A 25,760-nucleotide genomic window follows, 5' to 3' on the forward strand; every position below is an offset into this window, starting at 1 on the left:
ACACTTCATCATTTTCTCATACTATTGAGCAATTCCTTGCCTCAAATAATAATAATGATGTCGTGTATTTATGATTGTAAATGTTGTTACTAATTCATCCTTTAGCATATTTTTTATTGTTAAATGTATTTGCGTATTTCCCGACTGTCCAATCGGAGGTGTGAAAACATATTCTTCAGGTTATTGACAGATGGAGAGGTGCTGGAAAACAATTCCAAGGCGTTACACAATATGCATATCTGAAGATGCTTACCCAGTAATACGTCAGCAACGTCCAGAAAACATCTTATCACTAGAGCCATACATCCCATGATGTTGTTCCTCATTCTAGCAGCCAATTTTTCCAAACTTCTTTTCTGTTTATTTATGATATTTATTTTAATGGGAATGTGCAACATAAGAAATGGTGAAGGAGTGTGAAGCCATGGACAACATGCCGCCTTCTCCCCCTGATTTGCACCCCCACTGTGAGGAAAAGTGCTGGTCGAATGGAGATGGCTCAGTCGCCATCAGTGGGGGCAGCATCAGAGGAACAGCAGCACTTCAAATGGAATGCGAGGTCTTCAAGGCATACAGTCATAAATATTTCATCTGCAGCCGGCTTTGAGGCAGGAGAGGGGGCAGGCCAGCCAGGCTGCAACTGAAGGCGTCCAACAACAAACAGGGGCTTTCAGAGACAAAAGGTAGATGGGGGGGGCACTTGAAATGAGAAACAACAAAATCCTTTGTTTACAATATATGAACATAGAGTGGTGACCAAAGTCAATGTATGATCGTAGACAAAAAGGTGGCTGCTTTTATTTTGAAATCCACTGTTAATATGCCTCAGAATACAGTCTACAGAAAAAAAATGTGGTTTGATGTACATTTTAGCAAAGCCATTGGTAGCTGGCATCTTATTACTATTCTGTAAATAGTGTATGGATGCTTTCAAGAACCGACTGCTCATAGCTTCCACACTATCTTTTTCAAAAAGGCAATCAAAATGCACCAAACCTATATCCTGTTTCTTTGAATTCTGGCGACTTAGGTTGAATCACAAATTTGAGCCAATGCTAGGAAATGCATCCGGGTCATAAGATGCTGTTCCTTATTCGATAAGCAGACTGCGGAGGTCTGCAGAGCGCCTGCAAATTTAATGACTGATGTTCCCGGCACTGCTGAATCCTCAGGGTGCAGTGTCTGCCTGGATGCTAATGCAGCCTGATGTCTCCATTCGTGTTTAAACAGCCCATGTTATCCTGAATGGGCCGCCGCAAAGTCAAATTAAAGTACAAAGATCCATCTACCACTCTGTTCTTCCTGTCGTCTGTGATTCCATCCGTGACTTGATTTAAAATGTTGTGCAGTTTGTTGAAGGAGACAGTGCTGACTTTTATGTTATTTTAAATAATCTTTTAATGTTTGCTTTTAGATACTTTATTGAATTTAACATGTGAAGTACAATTCAGTGTAACTAAATGCTTCATAAAAAAAAAAAACATGTATACAGTACATATATATATATATATATTATCTTAAATTTCACACGCCATCCTTCCTGCTCAGAGCAGTGACATTTGAAATTCAGAGAAACTCTACAGAATCACATAATTTATTTCCTAGAATATTCATATAATCAGAAAATGTGTGATGATAAATATTTTCAGCGCCTTTTTTTTTTCAAACATTTGATGTCTTCAATAAATTATTTTTGGCCAACACATAAGTGCTACATTTATTTGAACATTATTTGTAAAGCAGGGTGCTAAACATCATCAGTGTTTCATGGGCTTAATCTGTTTTGGAAAAAAGAAAAATAGAATAATATATATACAATTTAACAATATAAAATGTTAAATAATTCAAATAAAATAAAAATAAAATATTAAATGTGAGTGTGTGTATATATATGTCTTATAATTATGTTCTAATTTATATACTCGAATAACTTGTGTAACATATATTTACTGAAAGCGCCGATCAGAAATACATGACTTGGCTTCATTAAAAGGAAGAAATTCCTGTGAGTGTTATTTCCCAGGCAAGTTTTGCATTTCTGTATTTGCAGGCAGAGTGGAGTGGATGAGTTCCGTAGGCGGAGCGGTCAGAAGGTGACCGTCCAACCCACACGCAGCCCCGCCCAAGAGGAGAGACCCTTTGTTGAGCTCCAGGAGCTGAGGGCCTGCAGGGAGGGTGAGCAGCCAAAGAGTACAGCACCAGTAAGGACAATGTTATTGAGCATAATGCTGTGTGGGCACAGCATCAGATTATGCATTACAGTATAAAGAGAAGAGAGCACAGACATTTAAAACGGTGTCACAGTCCTTGTTTGTGTGCACAAACATGGCCAATAAATCTGCTGTCTCTGATTTTGATTCTTATTACCTGCCGAGGAGGTTATGGTTTCACCGACGTTGGTTTGTTTGTCTGTTTGTCTGTCACCAAGATAACTCAAAACCTTATGGACGGATCTTGATGAAATTTGGAGAAAATATGGGAATCATACCAGGAACAGTTGATTGCATTTTGGTGATGATCCAGAAGCGATCCTTGATTCTGGATCATCTGGATTCTGGCATAATTGTTGAACGTGATGTATCCCGGTTAAATGAGGATAATTGCACACAGTGCTGAATAGGGCTCTGGTGCGTGTTGGGAGTGATAGCAGTGGATGTGGAGGGAATACTGATGGTCCGTCGGAGCCAATGCAATCCATCCATCCTTTGTTTGAATCCCTGCTTCATTTTCCTGTGGCTTCCCTCCTCCTCTTTGCAGCCATGCAAGCTTATTGAATGACAGGAAAGTCACGGGCAGACAACCAGGTCCGCAGCATGAAGGATGCTGTTGCTAAGGTATAGTGAATGGCTAGTTGACCATGAGACAGGTGAATTTTCTGCCGTTCTTCACCTGCTGAATGCCAGGAGAGGGCACGGAATGTGCTGAAAGCGTGAAATCTCAAGATTAGTCCGTTTCTCATTACTGGGTCAGACGGTCTACACGATCTTTTTGGTGTCTGAGTTTCTTTATGGCTGCAGGCAGCGGTTGTTATTGAGACGTGACCCACATTGTGTTGAATTTCTTTATAGAGAACGTCATTTAAACCCTTTGCCCAGATAGATTTGGCAGACTCCTGCCGTCTACAGACATGCCTTTTAAAATAGTAGTGGAAAAAAAGCTCAGGTTCATCCTCAGTTCAGAGCTGCTGGAGCTATTCCCAGGCTGGGGAATGAGCACACTGCTGAATGCAGGAGTCAGAGGTCTCACTTTTTCTGTTTGATTCTGTAGATTTGGTATCAGTTGCATCATTTCCCTCCCCCCCCCCCCCCATTTATTTGACATCTTATTGTCTTTATTTTCTATTTGCTCTGATTTCATCAAGTGTTCAATCAACATGCACAGACAAATAATAGAAGACAGGTCACATTAAACAGATCACAAATCAAACCAAACCCATAATGATCAAATACATTATAAAATACATTTCGATTTCCTGCAGCATTTCTGTAATTGTGGCTGGAAGTCATCCTCACATGTTCCCGTTACCAGTACCGCTTCAGGCTTTAAACTGCTGCCGTTTGGAGTCAGTCCATGTGAGCACCCACAAAGACTCACATTGAGACGTGTGTTACTGGAGAACAAGCTGGTTCAGAGAATCATATTGACGATGTCATTGTTTTTACATACCTTTCACCACCTGCAGCAGTCATCCCGATTGGTGTGACAGACCCTTACGCTCCACAACTGTGAAACAAAAGAAACAGACACCATCAGCATGTCTCTCCTGCTGCCTGTCTGCTACAATACCGTACTCCTGACACTGTATAAATTTAGTCTCAAGCTCAGACCACACGCCACCGTTACGTCTGAGACAGGAGAAGAGAAACGCTGGCCCCTGTCTGTGATTCTGGGGGGAGCTCATCTTCCTGTCTGTGTGCAGCAGCATGAGGCTGAGCTGCCTGGGACTGTTGGTATTGAACAGGAAGGAGTGCCGCGGGCACAATCCATCAAAAAGGAGCTGTTTGCACTGTGGGAATTGGTATGAATAATCCATGCTTTCTTTACCCTTTCCTGTGGTATTATGCGTATCGCATTACATTCTCTGTTGGGTTTTCTTCAAATATCCGACTGCTGCATTTGTAACATTATTTTAAATAATTATTTACGTGATTTTGGCTGTATCCTTATAAGTGATAACTCCCAAAGAAAGCGGTTTTCCATTGATATTAGCATTGATTTGGGTGTTTTTAGACGGCCGGAACGGATTAAATTGTTTTCAGTTATTTTATATGGGAAAAATGTATTTGGCACATGAGTGATTTGAGTTACGAGCTCGGTCCAGGAACAAATTATACTCGTATGTCAAGGTATTACTGTATTAATTAATAGATGCGATCAAGATTTTATGGTTTAAAAAAAAAGAAGCCAAAATCTAGATATCGCCAACATTTGAAAAACATACATCACTGTCCTTATCTTCAAAGGAAAATAAATCAAGGGGAGCAATCGGGTTAAAGTATTAATTGAGTTAAAGGATTTCACCATTTATTTGGATAATCTGTTGTCTTCTATTCCTGGAATATGTTCCATAATTTATAACAATGTCCACTGGACCATGCCCATTATAAATATGATAGACAAAATGGTGTTGTAATACAATTCTGCACTGTGCATTATCGATAAAACTGTATTCATCACGTTCCAGGTTTGGGCATCTTACTGGAACTAGAATTAGTGGTGCATTCCTTTCTGACGCTTGTCATGCAACGATGTCGACATCACTGTTATGAATTCTTTTTGGGACTGACCTGAGTGAGCGGACGATGTGGACTTGTTTGAGGTTAAATCAACTCAAAGCCAATTGAATACAACGGGTGAAGAGCAGACTATATGGATGGATCGAGCTTTGCGAGTTTGCAGTTTTTTTATGATGGTCATAAACATTGATTTATTCGATGCTATAATGGAGGACCCTCTTGAGAGCTTTGAGCCATAATCACAGTTTGTGAAGCTCTATGGCTCTTTTATAAATTCCCCAACAAACATGTCCGCTTCACCAACCATCATCCATATTTCCTGTGAGTTATGCAGTAAAGGCTGCTGCTGCTCAGGAGAATTCCAACTATAGGACCAGATTATATCTTAATGGACTGCTGCCCCGGTGCGGAGGTAATATTCTGATCAGGAAGGCCCGTGACCTTCCTCAGCATCCTTAACTGGAATGAGCAAGGTTTGCCTGCATGTGATTCTGCATAAATTAAACTGACTGGCAGTGGTGTGCATAATGTTCTATCTTTTCTCTAGAAAAACCTGCTGAGGAACCTTCTCCAGGAGGTTTTCATCCCAACTAGGACCAATATTGTTCCTAACTAAGCAGGTCAGTCAGAAAAAAATATCCCTCCTGCTTTTATTCTGCCTCCATGAGCAATCTAATCAATATTCTCTGGATGCATTGAGCAGCTGGTGGGCGAGGCAGGAACCTCTTAAAGAGAGTGCAATTGTACACCAGCATGTAAAGTGTTAATGCACCCCAGGACTCTGACATCAGTGAAGAGAGACAAATGCATTTATATGGTGACAGGAACACGTTGAGCTAAATAAAATGACAAGAACAATATAAAGCTTCCCACCAACAGCACCTTCGGAGGGTGCTGTGGCTTAGTTGGATAAAGCGCCTGTTTCGTAAACGGGAGATCCTGGGTTCAAGTCCCAGCAGTGCCTTTTCTGCTCTTGGCCCTGAAGGAAGACATACTGGTTAGCCCCTGGCAATTCTGTGCTCGGGCCCTAATGAAGCGTGAGTGTGGGGTCTTCCAAACAGCTGCGGGCATCATAATGGAATTTTCCAACTGAACTGTATGTGTCAGGCTGGCCTGTCTGGACACGGCTGTAGCTTCCCGGTCTCTTCCCACTGACCAATAATAGTAAAGCTGCTGCCAAGGTGCAACGCAATGTTTTATTTATGTTGTTCACCAAAATGGATTTTCTAGCTGAGCATCAGAACCTTAATTTGTAGCAGAGATGGCGGTTGACACCCACGTGATGATTTCACTTAGGTATGCCTTTTGTGATGGGGGGGCAACCATTACAAATTCATATTATTCAGGAAATCCAGGACCAGTTCTTTGATTCAATGAAAGCCATTTTTCTGTCACTCAACATACATATGACAGATGAATATGTTGTTTGTTATATTTTATGTTTTTGGAATATTTGGAATAGTTTTAGAGTATATAGTTGGTCAGAGTGCAAGTGTGGTAAAAAAGCAAATCCAAATGTATGTAATGATGTTTTTCACCAAACAAGCAGGAGGATGGAGAGAGACCGCCCTCCGGTTTCCACCCTCCACGCCTCACTGCACAGGGCCATTGTCAGGCGTTGTTGTCGTGTTTCCCCCTCATGTACATTGAAGAAGATGACGGGATGATGAGCAAAAAGGTTGCCAGATCAAATCAAAAGCTCTGTGTTTCTCCTGATTGCTGCGACAGAGTGAGAATAGGCGGGGCATGGCTCACATCCCAGTCATGGCGAGGAGCTGGAGTCAGGAGAACCAGTATGTCTTCCTCTCCTCTCGCTGTTTGCAGCTCACAATCACCGTCTGTCACACCACAGAGTGCTGTGGCAACACATTCTCTTCTTATACATCTTTCCATCTTCATCATGATGGCATACTCACATACTCAGGACCTGAAAGGAGAAACATGTCATCCTGCTCTCCACACACAGTGCTAAAAAGGCCCCTCTCCCCCCTGAGGGACCACTACTCTTCCTCTACTGATCGATCTGCTCAGCCGTTGCCTTCCCTCATCTGTATATCAGTCTTCCTGTCTTGGCTTTTTGCCATTGTCCTCCAGGCTTTACCACCTGTCTGTATTCTCACTAAGGATGTATCAATGGCTCTTGCTTGTGATCTATATGCTGCATTCCTCACTGTTAAGAATCTAAATAATGAATAGAGCTTGTTTTACTATGGATCAGGAAAGCTAGACGTCCTACACTCAGTCGAGAAGGTGGAAACCCCGTCTGCGATGTAAATGTACCAGTTTCTAATGGATTCAGCCTGTTTGGAATTTGCTTTTCCTTGCAATTCCCTTCCTTAGATTCCATTTTCCTGTGTCCAACCCCCACATGAGGCGTATTGATCATTCCAGGTCACTAATTATCCTGCTTGGCCTTGAATGTCTCTGTGAACTGTAGTCAGGCTTTGATCAACGTGTCTGGATGTCCTGCATTATCACTGAAATGACGGTGGTCTGCAAAGAAGGTTTTGTCTCCAGATCTTTGTCAAAGATGTGTGGCACCTTTTAAAATGTCCGGTCTGTCTATCTGCAGTTATCCTACGCCTTAGAATAAGATACTGATCAGCATCTACGTGTGGATCCATATGTATGGGTATGCATCCATGCATATCTGATCCCTGTTTCTGTGCGTGTGTGTGTGTGTGTGTGTGTTTGCATGCCTGTGGGCAAAAGTACAGCTCGGTACATCCTGGTATGCCACCATCTGTGCTCAGGCAGGCAGCAGGCCCCCTTAACAAACACGCTCAGCCTCACCATATAGCCACATATGTTTATTTCCATTTGCTTTGTGTTTATTTAAAGTTGAAAATGTCTTCAGTTCGTAATTAAACAAATGTTTGTTTGAATATCTTTCCATACATTGTTCTGTTTGTAGCATGAGGGGTTATGACTGCATTTCTTTGCGTAATCCATCACTATGTATTAACAGATCGGTAAATAGCACGGATGCAATGGTGGGAGGATGGAATGGTTTATATATCAGCATGCCACATCTTTTTGTCACCATTTTTTACATAAAGATTTTGTCTATGTTGCCAGGACATGTTTAATGCATTAGCACATGCTGATGCACCAGCGGGATGATTCTCAATCATTCAACACACAGAGGAATCTCTGACCTTAGACTGACTGACTCATACATGTGTTAATGCTACATAAATATTCCAGATGCATCCTCACTCCGAATGTATTTCACTAATTAGAAATACTGTTGCATCTGTAATCGCCAGGAATAATGGTGGCAAATTGGGAATCAATACAGATCTCTGAAGTCAGTGTCACTTGTGACCTTTGTGTGTACTCAGAGGAGCTTCAGCCAATGACATTTTAAGCTCAATGGCCCCCATGGATAAGCATTCATTGGGCAGTGTGCAAATGACCGTCCTGGCAATCTCACTTTATATCTGTTCAGCCTGGCGCTATGTCTGTGTTTAGCATGAGATGCTATATGTGATAGCATGGAGCAAGAAAATACTGCAGAAGGGTTAGAGACCGGTTCCAGAAAGATGCAGACATTCAGCACATAAATAATTCATTTGCTTGTCATAGAATCCAGATCTGCTTCATAAACTCAGATGAGCTGCAGCATCTGTCTGCCCGGAGCATATTATGACCCTTTTAGCCCCTCTCCAGCCCAGTGTGCATGAGTCCCTGTGCCCTACCCCCTCTCTTTGGCAGCATTTCCTTTCCTGTCCTGCAGGTGCCCTCCCTCCCTTTGGGTTCTCTCCATGGGGGTGAGGCTTAGTAGTACCTGGAATAGGAGCACACCCCAGGAGCACACCCCAGTTTCAACACCATCTGCCAGCTCTCCTCAGGGTACCAGCCAGGTGTCAGGCCCATTCTCACCCCAGTCACGCCACAACAGCACTGCCTGCTGGGAGCAGCCTCACTGCGCCAACTGTTGATCATTGTGTCCTGCCAGTCCCACCCAGCGTCTCATTATCGGCCAAGGGACGAGCTGTGATCGTTAACATTTACAGCAGGCTGAAGAGGGATTCAGAAAATGTTTTGATTTTTGATGAATTGACTTAATTCATAGAAAATAATTTCCTAAAGCCACATTGAGTTGCTTGTTTTGATGCTCCTCTATGTTTGCTGCAGGTCTCCTGGGTCGGTTCCCTCGAGATGCAGCCTCCAGACTGCAGCAACCACCCACTTACTGAAGCTGTTTCTGCCTGACAGATGGATGGATGGACAGATGGATAATTGTAGGTGTTTCATTGCTAATTATTTGTCACTTAGCACAGCAACTAGTCACATTGTGGCAAATCACCGCAACTTTCTTTCTATTTCACCGTTAGAATATTTTAATTACTTTGTACAACATTCTTGTTTTCTAAATGATCAATTATTATTTTTTGCATATTAGAAATGGTCCTCAAAATACACTGTAATTAATCACTATTTCCCTGCATACATTTTAGGTGATTGTTTTGTATCCCTTTTCAGTTTAAGCTTGAAAGCTTAAAACCCAAATGCGCCAAATGAATACAAGATTAAAATAAATTGGTGCATTTGGGTTTTACACATGCAATTTGTTTTCTCAAAAACTCAACACTCACAAAGCACATATTCATGCATGTAGATTTCACAAGTCAATTTTCTTTTCACATGGAGCCTCTTAGATAGCTGGAGGGCCACAGTGCCTCACGTCTCACCTCAGTCATGAAAGATATGTGAGCCAGTTGCCTGGAGAGGACATTAAACGTACTTTATTGCTTTTTAACAATTGCTTTTCAACATTTTTATCTTAATGCAGCCACTTTTATGGGATCTGAAAAAATTCCATTTACTAGCTCTCAGGAGCAGAGTGTCAGTCAGTGTTGGATGTGAGGCGTCTCACCACAGATGGACCCTGTCTGTCTCTCAGCTGTTCTCTGGCTCCTTTATGGTCCTGATTCATTGGCAAGCTGTGGCCATAAGATGAATAGATCTTTTACCAGGATGATTCTCTTGTGTGTTTTGCGCAGATGTATTATATCTCTGGACAACTCTGGATTACATGGACAATATATAAAATCCTCAAACAAGAGCACAAAGCCTTACAAAGGCTTAACTAGTATGTCTAAAGTGTATGTGTAAGGTACAATTACAGTATAACGTGTCTACGTACCGTCCAACTCTCTCCCCCTCCCTCTTCCTCCACACTGCACACGCCATTACCCATCTGTCTCGAAGGTAAAACTTGTAATAAAATAGCATTTTATTACGGTTTTTCCATTATTATTTGTGTTTATTTGGGTCTTTTTAGATGGGCAGAATGGATTAACTTTTTTTTCAGTTATTTTATATGAGAAAAATGTATTTGATACGTGCAACTTGAGTTACGAGCTCGGTTCAATGATTCATTTTACTTGTATGTCAAGGTATTACTGTATTCCTCATTTTCACATTAACAGTCTGGGGAAAGCTTGGGGCATTTGTTCAGAAATGATCCCCATCGCAAAAGTTAGTTTCTACTAATAGACTGCTGAAGATGAAGAATTATTGCTAACCTGGGTTTGAGCTCAAGGTCACAATGTATGGCTGTGTAAAGAGGCCCTTCATGCATTATGTATACAATGTAGCATTCATTGCTAATTAGCACTAACAGGAGAGGATGCCCCTTGATTTCAGTCTCATTTGCATAAATATAATGGGGCACAAGAGAGTGTGAAAATCTTCATCTGTCGTCCCTCAGGGGAAGAGGAGAGGTGTTACTGGGATCTTGGACAGCAAATGATAATTGTACAAGAGCAGCAGTTCTGACGTCAGATCATAAACTAGTCAGTGTGAGAGGATCAAATCATCTGTGGTAATAGCGAATAAGAAATAAAAATGCCAAGTGCCTGACGCAGTACAATGAGCCATTTATTTTTATTTTTACTAGACTGATGTTTCCCGGGGAATATTTGTTTTCCAGTGATATGCGGAGAAATGAAAATGAGGATGAGGTCAGATATCATGAATAATTTTTTCTGAATAAATGTGAAAAAATGTGATGCTTTGTCACCTAAAACTAGGAATCTTACAAAGGGGGTTGAATATGGTGGTGATTTGGGGGAAGGGTTTATGGACTGAGCTAACTGTTACATTATTCACATTGGTGGGAGCCTTAAGTGCCAAATTAATTTGCTTTTTCTCTCTGGTTGGACAGGAGAATAAATGAGAGCTGTCAGTCGGGCATTAAAGTGGCGTGCAATCATTTAGACAAGTGTTATTGCTGCATTGGAGCAATACAGCAGGCCAGGCTGGTGGGTGGAAGCTCTGTAATTATCTCTGGTTCCTATGATGGCAATGATTGCTAAAACAGACAAGTGGTCCCAGAGCACAGCAGGTGTTTCTCTAAGCCTGCAGGTTGGTGATCCTGCATGTAGATGTGAGAGAACAGAAGCAGTTGCATGCATACAAACAACCTGATGCCTGGATTTGTTTTTTGTTGTTCTTCTGTGGCGACAATCACAAGCTGCTAATCAGAGGAATTTGTTCTAAAGAAATACTGTGGATGGAATTGGATGGTAGCCATTAGCCATGAAAACCGAGTCTCCCAATGGATCAACCACTATGTGTCACATCATGGTCCTGTCTGCACACTCAGCCTCAAACACTTCATCCAAAGAAAGCATTACTTTTCAGCTTTCACATCGCTGCACATTGATCTTCAAACTATTTTGAACAGATTGGTGTTGACAGCCGTGGCATGACACTGATTAAAAAGGACTAAGCAGATGTTTCAATTTGATTCCTCTTTTTCATTTTTCGTTTTTTTTTTTGATTGAATCTGAGTGACTTTGACAACGCGCACATGCAGAGAGAGGTCAACTCTGTTTCAAAGGAAGGGCGGCTCAGAAAATGAATGCTAATGTTGCTGCACCGTGTTATCTGTCGGACATATGAAAGAGCGAAGTGCTCGGCTTTTTCTTTGTAACACAGGGGAAACTTTGAAAGGACCTTCTGTGGTGTGAGTCAGAGAGCGGATGTGGCAGATGTTTTTTAAGAGATATGTTTTCTGTTGATAATCACACATGGCTCAAACGGACAGAAATAGTTTGTCTGCTCGGCTATTTCAGCATTCATCAATCCTTTTTGTAGCACAGTGATTTTCCTACTATGGACACAAAAACAGAAAATAACTTTTACCACACACAAAGTGAACAAATACACAAAAGATACTAAATTAGATGTCTGTTATGCACTCAGTGGCATGAAAACAACAAGTTTCTCTCTCTATATATATATATACACATGTCCCTGACACACAGCCAAAACAGTATGTAAATGAGACAGAATTGTGTTAAATTATATTTTCTTATGCTGTTGTTTATCATACTATTTACACTTGTATGTGTTATCCGTTGTTTAGATACATGTAGTTGCATATTAATATAAGTATAGGCATGTAAATGGGCATTTATCTGGTGCATAGGAACAGATTCATCTAGTTTCCATTATTTCTTATGGGAAATATTTATTTTCGTTTTCAAACGAATCGGTTTTCGAACAGTATTACGGAACAAATCATGTTTGAGAACCGAGGTTCCACTGTACTTCGTCTGGTTAGATGCTAAACTGCATTTCATTACCTACTACTTGCACATGTGTAATGACAATAAAGTTGAACCTAACCTAACCTAGCTAACCAGGGTGTATCAGGGTTTTTTTTAATATCTGTGATGTTGCTGCCCTTCAGCCCTCTTAGATACTCAGAAAAGGATCTGTTCTGAATCATATGTGTTGTGAGGACACTGTTTGAGCTGCTCTACACTTACACGGCTGACTAATGAGGGGGATTCAGCAGGGGTAAAGGGTTGGGTTGGACGTCTTTGTTAGACAGGCCTGCAGCCCCCTTCTCTTCAGCCTGCTCCCAGGGGAGGCCTCACAGTCTGCCTAATTGAATCAAGTACACACGGTGCCTCCCGCTTTGCAACTCAGCCCCTCCCCATCCGAGAAGACTGAGAAGGAGGGCTCCTGCTTTGATGCTTTTGTTCTCTTCAGCACCACGGACAGGTCTGGGGTGGGTTCACAGCAACTGGTCGCCTGCTGCTGGATGGAGAGGCGCATCATCGTGCAGCTTTCTGACAGCTGCTCTGCAGATGTTCTCAACACACACACCCTGCATCAGGGGTTAGGCATGTGTGTGGTAGCGCCATAAATTACCAGCTTAGCTTTAGATAGAGGATAGAGGAAGATGCCCACACCAGATGAATCGAAAGGTTCAGTTGTCCATTTAATCTGTACAATCTGATCAAATACAGACGACAACCCCACAGTATAATTCGTGTTCCATGGGCAGGTGGCATGGACACGCAGAACAAATGGACGTTAAGAAGAAAAAAGATTGGGCTGTGTGACTACGCATAGCTTACCGCATTCTGTTTCCTCAGCGGCCGTCTTCCTCCTCAAACACGTCCAGACACAAAGGATATGTCCTCGGTGCTCATCGCAGTTCAGCAGCCTCATTTCAGACAGGCGGCTTGAAGTTGTGCTTCAAGGAAGTCTGCTTATTAGATGGCCTCCGGATGCCTCCAGAGGTTAATGAACGAATCCATTTGTGAGCCAACATTCAAATTGGAAGATGCAAAGCAGAGTCTGTGGCTGGCGGAGACTGTCTGATGTATGCAGCCTCATCCTGAAAGCCCGGCTGATTCTGTAAATGTTATATTGCATGTTTATTGACATACACATGTCTCTCATACTCCACTTTTTGAACTTTAATCTAAGTGCATTTATTAAAATTTCTAAATCTATCTGTTTATGCATTGTGTTGTCAGCTAAATGCTGCTATAAAAATGGTTGCACTTCAACTGCAGCATTGTTGTGTTGGACGTATAAAACCTTAATGTAGATAACTATAGGTTAAATGTGAGCTGACATCTCACTAACATTGAACCATCAATGTGCAACTAAGACCTTTGATTAAAATAAAACAATTTGCAAATCTAATCGGGTTATGATTAAAGTTCAAAAGTACTTCAATAAACTCTCTTTCTAGCCAGTAACTTAATCATTAAGTCATTCCCGGAAATCACTACTGCGATAAACCGGGGTCAGATATATCTAAAAGGCTAAAATGTAATTGTGAGGAATAGGTGGAGTATTCCAGGCGATGTAGATCCGCACTTAATGATATTAGATAGGAGTCTGGAGAATAACGTCCAGCACACAGCTTTCATTTTGATGAGCTGCAGGACTACTGGACTGAGATGGCCTCAATCACAGCTCTGTCTGCTAGACTGTTAAAGTCGGGCTTCTATTTCAAGCATGTCGATGCTACATCGGTGCTGCAATTCATGTGAAACTATTTCTTAATTATATTAGAATTGATTATTTCTGTAATATCAGTATTGAAAATTCTGCTTTAATATTGAGGGTCACACACTGAAGCGCGATGGAATGAAATATCCAGCTCTCTGTAGGTCCTGCTGCTGCTGCTAAAGTGCCTCTGCTAATTAAATGCAAAATAACACCATGGTCATTTTATTTAAAATACATTTCAATGTTGCTCTCATGCATTTTCTAATAATTACAATCATAATGGTGGAGTTATGCGTCTTACACTACACATCGATTGCAAATCTACATGGGCTTTCAAAAGCCTGCTGACTGAAACTGATCAATATCTACACTGAGTACAGATTTCACATTCATCAGGCCTTCTCGTATAGTATTGATTTTGTGCACCGGCTGCTCTGAAAAATAATCTGATTTCTTTTCCACCACCCAGCAGACGAAGCAGAAGCTTGATAGCAGCGGTCAGTTAAATCTGCTGCGGGTTAATTCTAAACTTTGTCGGTGTGATTTATGACTGGAATGCCTTCATTCAAAGAGAGGATTATAATAATAATAAGTGAATGAATGAGTTTTATTCCTCTCTGTATTTTTAATCATTGTGATCTTTCTGCTTTCAATCATCTAACCTCTGCCAGTGACTAAAATTGAATTAACCCTTCGCATTATCTCATCACCAGTCCAGTTATTTCAGCAGTAGTATAAATGTGTCAAAATCATTTCTGCATTTTTATTTTTTCTGGCTGGTCTCTGGCTTTCCCTCCAGGCCGGACTGTGCCTTCAGTCCCAGCATTACGTATGCAGAGCTGCAACACTGCAGCCATTTCTGAGTCCCCTACTGCTGGGCACTGTTGCGTTTTAGAGTATTGCAAACAGAATAATCGAGCTGGTCCTGAATCGTAATGTAATATCTTTACAAACACTTTTCACAAAGAGTGAACATACACCCCTTGCAGTTAGCCTCTCTGCATTTCTATATGATAGGGGATGAAATGGGGCCACAGTGACACCTAGTGACTTTATACTGCCAGGCGAGGGCAACGGCCATCTGGTTCTGTTTTCACTTTTAATTTCATCACCGATGATGAAATTATATTTTTCCTGTGGAGGAAGCAGAGTCGAATGTAGCAGGATTAGAATGAAACTTCTAAAAGCCTTTCCTATCAAGAATACATTCCTCTGAATACTGAGACTCCATTGCCTTGAATTACTTTCCCCCCCCCAAAAAAATATTTATTTACCATTTCTGTCCCCCCCCATCCCCCACCCCCATTAGCTGATTTGTCCAAGAAATATCCCATTCTATAGATAATTCAATCAACAAAGAACAACAGGCACTGGGCGCTGCCGGCTCTTGGACTGAAATGTAGGCAAAATGGATGTGATATGAGCTGGCCTTGACAGACAAAGGCAGAGGGAAATGCTGTGAAGCAAAGCAGGCATGCGTAGGAGGGGAAGTGAAAGTGGGCGGTGAGGTCTGAGTCTAAATACACGAGCTGAGAGCTTTGAGACCTTGAACACTGAGGGTCGTCAGAAGTCAAGGTTCTGTTAGTTTTCGTACAGACGAGCCTCGAGCACGTGTTCATTATTAACTCTTGGCATGAGTGAGAAAGCACAATTTTGAAACATGCATATCTAATGCAAAGTGTTGCACCAAAATTTAAGGAATCGCTGCACGTGTTTAAAGTTGACCCACACAATACTGCCGGAGGCATTCATGATTGTGCATTTAAAACCATTAAGACAGCTCTTAGTGGGATTATTCAGGATTAATTCCTTGGCTGTTTTCCTCGTTCTCCTGTTGTTCTCTGATAAGAGCTGACTGGGGGTTCAGGGAGCACCTCGCCACCTGCCTGGTGTGCAGGTTGGGCTGGGCTGCTCTGTTTGAAGTACCATGCAGGACCCCGTATCTCTACTCTGCAGCTGGAGCAGAATTTGTAGAACAGAATGTAAAGCTATTTCCACACAATTGGCTCTAATATTGTTGCTGCTGCAGCTTCACGATGAAAATGTCCGGCAGTGTCAGCTGCTGTCTGGCTTGTATCCACTTAGCTCCAGCTAATGGCCCATCATCTGGACATCTGCATGTGGCTGACCATGATGAACCCCCAATGAATAGCCCAGCATAGTCATTAAAGATCAGAGCATTGTCCTGCAAGAAAAAGATTGAAGGGTTAATGTCTCTATTCTCCAGTCTCATCTGACTGTGGAAATGTAAATTATGTACCTAGAATGCACAATACCCATTCAACCTCATGCAACATTCTTGGCCTGAGTCGATATGGTGCTAATGCAAGTCTTTAACCCTCTCATGGACCCCTTGCTAATGCCATTAATTCCTCTCTGCACATGATAGATGGTATTTTTCAGGGTTGCGTGGAAGCTGTGACTGATACACACAAAGCAAACTGCACTCTAAATAGCCATATTCCTCAGGGTAATGCACACACTGCATCTGGAAGCATTTATGTGGTCATCATTTGGGTCCATGGACCTTTTCTTCTGACCTGTTCTCTCAGATGGAATAATGTCGATGCAAGCCACTGTCTTTCAGAAACAGTGTTCTCCAGATATACTGTGTACCTCGACAGGATGCTAAGGTTGCACAGGAACTCTGTGCTTTCCTCTGAGCTATGTAATCACATCCACTGACGTGCTTGACCTCAGTTTTCCTGCCTTTGGGAGGAGGTGTGGGACTTGGTGTTCCCATCAATGAATCACTTGTCCGGTCTCTGATGTAAATTCAATCCAACTGACAGTTCTGCCAAGACAGGAAAGACGTATGCCACAGCAAGCACGCCGACAAGTCCCTCATCAATCTGTATGCCCTTTTCCCAGCCTCCAACACAATGAGACATGGAATTAATTTTAAGTTAGAATGCTCAAATAGTTGGCATTAATTTATATTTTACCAGACAACCATTAGAATCACTTCCCAACATGATTTTGTAACCCCGCGCCGTTGAATAATATCTGTAAAACCCACCACGCTGAGTCCATACATGTGTGCAGCCCTCTCACTGCTAAGGGTGCAAACCACATTAGCATTTTGATGTTTTTCTGAAGTAAGCTTGCTTCAGTAAATGTCAGCCGGTGTGTTTCGCATTAAGCTTCACTTGCATAGCATTTTGGAAAGGTCATGTGGACCCAGCAGGGAAAGTTGTCACTGATACTCGCTGTTCTCTGGGTGATTGTGACATGGACGCAGGACGGCGTACGGGAGCTACAGCTGAGTGGTCCTATCGACGGTCCAATCCCCCTCGGGGGGGACGTTGTCAACGGAACAGCGGTGTTGGTTGGTAATCTGAGCATTATTTTGGACATTCATTATGATAACAAATAATCTGCATGGACAGTAGTGATCAGCGTTTTTAACAATCGAAAACTAAAAAGACATTCTTGAGATAACATTAATTGAATAAATTGAATAAAAAACAAAAAACTTCGTATAAAACTCACGCGCCGCATTAATACTAAACTCTCATATCGTCCTAGCTTTGCTTTATTCACAGAATTACTGTTTGTATGTTTAGACGCTGTGTTCATCCCCACTCAGGGAAGGCCTTGCTTTTATGTACACGCCCTGTTTTTTTTGTGGCGCTGCATGTTTTCACATCAGCATAACCGTAATGACCGGAGCTTGATTTACTGCTAATCTTTAATTCTTTGCTCTCACAAGCAGCGACATTGGCTGTCAGCCTCGTATGTCCTTGAGCCAACGCTGCGTGTTGCCCTTGACACCTCTCTTTCTCTCGCTCTCTCTCTCTCCATCCCTATCCTCTCTCTCATTTTATGGCATCTGATTTTTTTTATTAGTAGTAGTAATAGTCATGCAAGAATGCACCCATTAAAAACTGTATTTAATAGTAAAATGTGAAAATTTGCAAGTATCAATAATCTATCTGAAATATTTACAGATTCTCATTAACAAGCATTTTGTCTTTGACTGATACCAGTATTAAAGGTGAATTTTAGCAGTGGAAAAACCAATGTTCTCACTTTGAAAATAATTCATTCATTCATTCATTCATATTCTTCTGCTTTTTCCACTTGGCGTGTCACCGGAGTTGCTGGAGCCTATCCCGGCTCACTATGGGCAAGCGGCGGGGTACACCTCGGACGCGTTGCCAGTGCATCATGGGGCCACACAGAGACAGAACGTTCACGCACACACTCATGCACTATGGACAATGTTTTTGGAGTTGGGAGGAAGATGGGGAAACCCGGAGAAAACATGAGGAGAGACCATACAAACTCTGCACAGATAGACAGAGAGGATTTGAACCCATAACTTTTACAGGAAACGAGGATGGGGAGGATGCTGAGGTCAAATGCAGGCAAAGTGGACAACGAGAGTGGAGTCTCAGTCAGATGAGGGACTGAAGGGAGAAAGTAAACGGTGGTGGGCATGAAAGGAGGGGTGTGTGCATGTGGAGCGAGCTCCTGGGAGACGTCTTACTCTGGCAGGCTAATTGAAGCCCTGTGTGTCAGGAGACTCAGTGCCGTCCCTCCACTCAAGAACCCATTTGCTGCATTTTCCAGGCTGTGCGCTGAATTCTGATGATATTACAAAAAGCCAAGACCACACCATCACTGAGACCCCTACCCCGACACATCCCCTCTGCAGCTCTGCACAGATGAGGTATGGAAAAGGCGGAGCGATTCTGAACATCTACACCAGCTGCAACATGTGGATGCGTTTTTGCACATTCTTCAGGCGCTCTCTTACATGCTAATGTGATTGTAGATTCTGGGTAAAGTGCAATCACTTGTTGGATTAGAGATTAAAACTGTACTCCAGAACCCATAGCTGCAAGCATGCAGTGAATTATTTAGCTCAAATTAAAGAAATCAGTTATGAAAATATTGATCTAAAAGCTGAGCAGGGCATTAAATAAGACATTCCTGCATATGCTTTCTAACACTCAGCAACAGTAACATGAGTCACATTTCACGGATGGCCCTTAACTGTATGATCACTTGTCTGGGGCATGGACTCCATATGACCTCTAAAGGTGTGCTGTGGTATCACAACTTCCCACAAGAGCTGCAGCAGTTTGGAGATGTTCTGACCAAATCGTCTTGCCATCACAGTTTGGCCCTTGTCAAACCTCAAAAATCCTTACGCATTTTTTTCTGCTTCTAACACATCAACTTTGAAAACAAAATGTTCCCTTGCTATAAAATGCTGTATATCCAAACTATGACCAGGTGATATAATAAAGGAGATAATCAGTGTTGAACTGGGCATACATTCAACATAAATATGTAAACTGGATATATGCCATTATTTCCACAAGCAGATCAAACATATAACGGTGATGCTATAGGTAAGCTTTTAGCTCATCGATGTTTCTCCCTCTCTCTTTCTCTCTCTCTCTGCCCCCACTTTCATCAGCCATCATTTAGTCTCGATCAATTCCTCTGCCATGATCTTCCAATCTATTTCAGCCCTGTCTGCTAATGAGGGCAGTCATTGGTCCATCCCACTGAATGTTCAACATGTGCATATAAGGATGTGTCTGTGAATACACACTTCAAGCAAGTTAAATTAAACTGTCAGGAGCACATTTCATGAACAGAGGCAACACGAGGACGCACAAACAAAAACAGAACAGCATCATATAACCCAAAAATAAGATAATAATATATTAATAAATGGTACAATACAGGAATTAGGCATGAGCATGGAAATACACATGGATTTTTTTTAAGAAGAAGTAGTTGCACAATTATTTTATTTTTTGTAATCTTTAGTCAAGCAAATATTTTCAATTTTAAGGTTAATTCATTTGCCTGAAATTGGATATTCCTATTGCACAGTATTTGTGATTGACTTCAGAATATCTGAGTGGCGCTGGGAATAAAAGCACAAAGGAAGCCACAGGTGCAGCACAGCACGTCATTCAGAAATCATTAGTTAGTTGCCATCAGTCTGTTTATCCAGCCTGAGACACAATTCATGTGGGAGCTGGTATTTACCGAGCAGGAACCGCCCTTTGATTCCATTGATTGTTAGGCAATGCATTCAGATAAAAACACAAGGCTTGATTATGTGAGTGGAGATTGGCAGCCATCCAGGTCATGATCAGACGTCTGTGTTGCAGTCAACTGGACTTGAAGGAAAAGCTTGAAGACATTTGATCTCGTTTATCACAAAAGCACAATGGTGGCAGAAGTACTCAGACACAAATACAAACACTTGCTGCATTCAAAATCTGACTAAAATCATTCAAGTCTGGCAGGAGACAGTTTACTTTCTTACATCCAAGTCTTACATATTTTATTTTGCTTTGAGATCAGTTGAACATGAAACCTGATGATGTCGTATTATTTACCGGAGAGGAATCCCTCAGGTTACTGCGGGTTGTGTTGTGGATACCGATCAAGGGTTCCAGCTCCATGGCGAAGCTTTGATTTCCACCAGGTATGTTCCACTCTTGTGACAGGATTCTGGCACTCCTTTGGGATGAAGGCTTCAACAACGATGACAGCACTCAACAGCCCTGCTGCCATAAAAGTAGGCTCCAACAGTGTGGACGGAGAGTCAATGGGGAGAGTCCAGGTAATGATGTAAAGATTCTGCTTCAGTTCTTTGGTTTGAATTTATTCTACCTGGCGACCACAATCACTGTCAGTACATAATGTATGGTATATAAGTACACGCACAGTACATACTTGGGGTGCCGAGGAATAAGATGAGTATCCTTCTCGTGGAGTGTGTGTGTGGGTGTGTATCCATGGTTCAAAATTAAAATCAGTTCCTGTTGCCAAATCCAAATAAGATCTACATCAAAATTGTAAGTATCTTGAGTCAATATAGAAGGCAGATATTTTAAGCGGTAAAGAAAATGACCATAATTCTCCATGACAACAAGAAAGAACTTTATGGTAAAAGATAATGAGTGATGATGATTAGTAAAAAAAAAAAAGAAATCTCTCAATTCCTTCCATTTTTAGAAGGATGGATACAACCTCCCATCGCATGATGCTCTGGCAGAGATCCTACCAAATTACCAAACCCTTTTCAAGCGAGAGAAGACTGATCTCCAACAAGAGGAGGAGGGACCAGCTGAGAGGCCGGAGGCTCCGCAGGCCAACAAGCCCAAGATCAGCCACAAATATCAAGCGCATCGTCCACATAAACCGTAATGATTGAAAGTTACATTTCATTATTAGTGGGGGGGGGGGGAATCATTTCACTAATGGTTTTATGTTGATTAAATGTGTTCATGCCTTAGACCCCCTCTGCACGACTTTGAGGATGATCCCCACGTAGACAAGATAAGCAACTTACAAGCTAAGGTAAACAGATCGGATCAATACCTGAACTCTTGAATCGGTCGCTCAGACAAACGCCACTGAGTGAGGAGAGGGTGAAGCAGCCATACACTGGGAGACAGAAACAGCCGTGAGTGGAATGCATCAGGAAGTGGAATGATATGAATGTTGCACAACACACAAGTTTTGTTGTAAATTAAATCAAGCTTCTCAATAGTTTCTTCAAGTAAATCTGAAATTACTGATTACTTTTACAAAACAAAAGAATCAATCTACTAACAATGAATGGTCACAAGAGGTTTTCTAAAGACAGGACTGAAATAAATCATACATGGGTTGTGTAGGATTCCACAGTATCATCGGTGGCACGGTGGTTATAGAGAGAATAAGAATTACCCAAAATCTTTATAAGGCACAGACCCAATGTCTGCCTACGTGGATGTGTGTGTGCTCTGCTTTGTTTGTGTGTAAGAGTCTTGAGCCAGAGGAATGTGTGTGCGTGTCAGGATGTGGAAACTCTGACCACAAGGGATAGTAAGTTGAAGAGGCTGTATCATGTGACGTGATCTTTCCCACAATAGATTATATAAGAATGAAAAAAAACATGTTTTTGAGTTGTCTGGCGCTACGATTTGACTTTAGTAAGTGCAGATTTTTGACCCATTATATAATGGATAGATGACGTGTTGACGGAGTACATATTCACTGCGTAAAACACCATAATCATAGTTTGTATAGGCCTCATTAAATATGCAAATGTCCTAACCTATTCTGTCTGTCTACCGTCTATGGCAAAAGAAATTCGGTAAAATGAGTGACAGAAAGAACGACAGGAGGAGCTCTCTAATGTCTTCACCTCCAGTCTTCACAAGGAAAGTCTCCCCTTTTAGTTTTGACACATGATGGGACTTTCCAGACTCCTCATGTGGGCTCGTCCTTCCCATCATGCCTTTGGGCCACCCAACTGAGACACCATCTAATCTCCAGTCATGATTGTCACCCCGACCCTGCCCTTTCCATTAGATGCTCAATTTCACCCTCATGTCTCACGGGAGTCGCAACCACACTATCGGAGATTGGAATCACCTAATTGTCACCCCCCATTCCACACACACACACACACACACACAAATGCAGCAGGACCCTGCTGTGTCCTCGCTGAGATAGAGGAGAATGTGACACGCGTCCGCCCCACCCTGAGAAATGTCTTGATAAGACGCCTCTGCATTCAGCGACTCTTGAGAAGCTGCTCTGATTTAAGCGCAATTTATTCGAGACAGTACCATTACACGAAGGAGGGGCAGCAAATCACTGGAGGGACTGGAGAAAATGGAACATTCTGAAGAAGCAGCTCGCGTACGAACGACTCTGATTTCACCAAAATCCCTGATCAATGCCCCCCCGAGACAAAGACCTTAACAGGATCGGGTGTCAATGTCTCTTTGGATTTGTAGAGCTGCAGTCATGAATTCATGGCGCTCAAACCTGAGGCTACTTTGTTGTTGTTTGTGTCTAGTTATGCCCCATTTGTCCTGTTAGATGCTAATCAATAAAATAAGAGATATCAGTTAATGAAATAAAACACAAGGCAAACTGTACATACAATATTTATATTCTTCTGGGATGTTTTTCTTTTCCAATCTGTTAGGACACGGAAGCGTTTTATTACATCCGGGAGTCAAAATGGTGTTGAAGAGACATCTGGTGGTGATCACACAGAACCACCTGACATCAAAAATCATCCCACCATCTTTCTTGGAATATCGTTTGTGTTGTTTTGTCCATGAAAATTATGGACGGGAGATTAAAAAAGATGTGTGTGACACAAAGACCGGAGACTAGGCCACTAGTCACTATTTCTGGCTATTTGTTTGCAAATAATTCTGACTATTCATTCATCGGAACTTCAACAACCTTGATGGCTTCCATTCATTTATTCTTCTTCTTTTTTTGGTCCACATAACTCCAACAGGAGGTGGACAACTATCGCTCAGCCATGAGTAAGATGGCGGAGGACATCATCGTGCTGAGGACACAGATACTGAAGTTGGAGGCAGAAAACCGCCAGCTTCGCACGGATCTGTCTTTGCACCAGGACCTTGGCCGAGACCTGCTGGATGATGCAGATGTTGACGTCATGGCCAAGGCTGAGATGGCTGACCGTATATGTACGCTTCCTTGTTATCCATTCATTAGCACCCTCTCTTAAAATAAGCCTGAGCTAACACGACATAAATAGCATCTGAAAATGGAGGAACAAAGTCAGAACGTTTGCAACCAGCAGCTCCTGAGCCATCAAGTTTGGATATTTCACTGGCAGATGAATGTTTAAACTATCTCACCTTTTTTTTTTCTAATCCCTGTGAGCAGACGTTGCCATTCTACGATACGGCAGGGCCATGGTCCCTGATAAGCTCCGTGGGTAGAGCGTCCCTTATCTCCTGAAGGACAGTTTGTGACCCTGAGGGAAAGGATGTTCAAGAAAGACTGTCTGCTGGCATTAAATCAAAGTCTCGTGCTGATCCAAAAATTACTTCAATTTCAAAGCTTTACTGAGTCTTTATGTATTATATTTCTGTAGTTATTATTGTTCAAATGTCCAAATCTCAGATCATAGATGTTTTTCATTCTGACTTCAAAACTTAATTTTCATTCTTTATAGCTCAACTGATATTCTTTTGCTGTGTACGGTTTGATTTCTTGCAGCCTCTCTGAAATTCAAGCTGGCCAGTGAGACCAGTAAGGCTGCCTCCCAAATGGACACGATCCAGCAACTACAAAATGACTTGATCCAGGTTTGACTGTAAATAAAATCCAAGAAATTCCTACTAGTGAGCGTGCAGTTTACATATTTTACTGTGTGATGCAGAAGCATAAGAGCGAGGAGGAGCAGCTAAATCTTCAGACGCTTCAGCAGCAGCAACATGCGGATCTGAAGCTCCACCAGAGTTGCCTCGCAAAAATGGCAAAGCTGGAGACCAAGGTGAAACAGCAGGAAAAGGTGACATGCCAGCTACATCGTCCATTCTACGCAAGCATGTAAATTAATTGCATTTTACGGCCCGTAAATCTTTGTTCGGACACCAATTTATCTTTTCAGATCATTGAGAAGATGGAAAAAGCATTAGATAGCAAACTCGCGGTGAAGAGTAAACAGAGAGGTGACAAAAAACCGTTGGCTAAAAAGCCCAGAGGTAAGCGGAATGGAGGAGGACAAAGCGCTGCGTGATCACAGCGGTCAGAACATCTCTCCATGCTGTGCAGGTGAGACTGAGCAGAGAAAGGAAGAGATGGATTCGACCCTGGCAGTAGAAAACGGTCGTCTCAGAGAAGAGTTCCCAAATGTTGCACAGCCACCAGTACAACAGGTACACCTAGAAACTCAAGCCCCAACCGCAGCTCCGTCAACATGTCTGATGTCCAGAGGATTACCAAAGTCCACTTGTCAATTTGTCTTTGTGTTTAATGTGGATGTTCCCCTCAGACTAAAGCTGCACTACAAGTCAAGGAGAGGCTGAGTTTACTGAGCCAGCTGGAGCTGGCTGAGGTGAGAGTTCAAACGCTGGAGGCGCAGGTGAAACTCTTGACTTGCCGAATCACTGATCAACTGTTCACTTGTGGGTTTTGCGGCTGAATCTGGTTTCTTTAATTGCTTTATAGCTCAAGGAGAACTGTAAATTATGGGGGACACAGAAACAAGACATGCTGACAAAATTGAGCGAACACAAGCATGGCTTCATGCCGACACCCGCCACCGTCCTTCAAAATGTTGCTCTGGTCAGTCGCGTTGCGTGAACCTTAACTTCACACTACACAAACTGTGCAGAGTGTAATTACTTTATAAAATATTTGATTTCTGCTTCTTACAGGGTCCTGTATCAGAATCATCCCATGGAAAAAGCAGACAGAGGAAGCCGAAGCACGCAAAATGATCAGAAAACATGCACACACACACACACACACACATTTTTATGTCCACAATGAGATATTTTATTTAATACATTTATTAAAAGGTTAAAATATGCAATGTAATTCTAAATATATATACTATATACACAGATAACTGTGTATACAGTGAGTAGTAAGTATATATAATTTAAAAATATATATTATGCGACATGCATTGAACGGATTGTATTGTTTTAATAATCACTGGTTTATGTGGATATTTACTTTTTAATATTTTTCCCATGAATAAATAAAGAACAGAAACTTTAATAAGCACAGACTACACATTTCCATTTGACTAACTATTGTGTTTAATTCACCAGTGACAGAGGTACTGAGGAAATTATCACTATTTTTTTGTATTCTAAAGTTTCTTTCTTGCTCTCCATCAGCATCTGATCAGATCTTACTATGATTTAATAATGCGTTGCTTCGTGAAGGCCTTTACAGTATCATAACCACACAGCAACCTCATCCTCATCCACCTAA

At 41.9% G+C, this 25,760-nt stretch overlaps 1 protein-coding gene and 1 non-coding gene across 2 annotated transcripts; both read left to right on the forward strand.

Moving 5' to 3' along the window:
• The first annotated feature begins 403 nt into the window (after positions 1 to 403).
• ccdc33 (coiled-coil domain containing 33) lies at positions 404 to 25,118 on the forward strand. The gene is made up of 12 exons (XM_068739930.1): positions 404 to 477; positions 2,051 to 2,175; positions 20,492 to 20,607; positions 21,003 to 21,190; positions 21,284 to 21,347; positions 23,296 to 23,491; positions 24,030 to 24,118; positions 24,193 to 24,324; positions 24,424 to 24,517; positions 24,588 to 24,691; positions 24,808 to 24,897; positions 24,984 to 25,118. The coding sequence occupies exons 1-12, from the start codon at positions 404 to 406 to the stop codon at positions 25,116 to 25,118; spliced, it is 1,407 nt and encodes a 468-aa protein (XP_068596031.1).
• trnat-cgu (transfer RNA threonine (anticodon CGU)) lies at positions 5,627 to 5,700 on the forward strand. The gene has a single exon. It is a non-coding gene; the product is annotated as a tRNA-Thr (tRNA).
• Positions 25,119 to 25,760: the final 642 nt, after the last annotated feature.

Source organism: Brachionichthys hirsutus, chromosome 5 (assembly GCF_040956055.1).
Source record: "Brachionichthys hirsutus isolate HB-005 chromosome 5, CSIRO-AGI_Bhir_v1, whole genome shotgun sequence".
In the NCBI taxonomy this organism is placed as follows: domain Eukaryota; kingdom Metazoa; phylum Chordata; class Actinopteri; order Lophiiformes; family Brachionichthyidae; genus Brachionichthys; species Brachionichthys hirsutus.

What these genes read in the sequence shown, in the direction of transcription:
- ccdc33 (XM_068739930.1), top strand. Translation starts at nt 404, where the DNA reads ATGGTGAAGGAGTGTGAAGCCATGGACAACATGCCGCCTTCTCCCCCT. An exon ending in GCGCATCGTCCACATAAACC is followed by an intron (nt 21,191 to 21,283) that starts GTAATGATTGAA and finishes TTCATGCCTTAG; the next exon opens with ACCCCCTCTGCACGACTTTG. An exon ending in CACAGCCACCAGTACAACAG is followed by an intron (nt 24,692 to 24,807) that starts GTACACCTAGAA and finishes TGTTCCCCTCAG; the next exon opens with ACTAAAGCTGCACTACAAGT.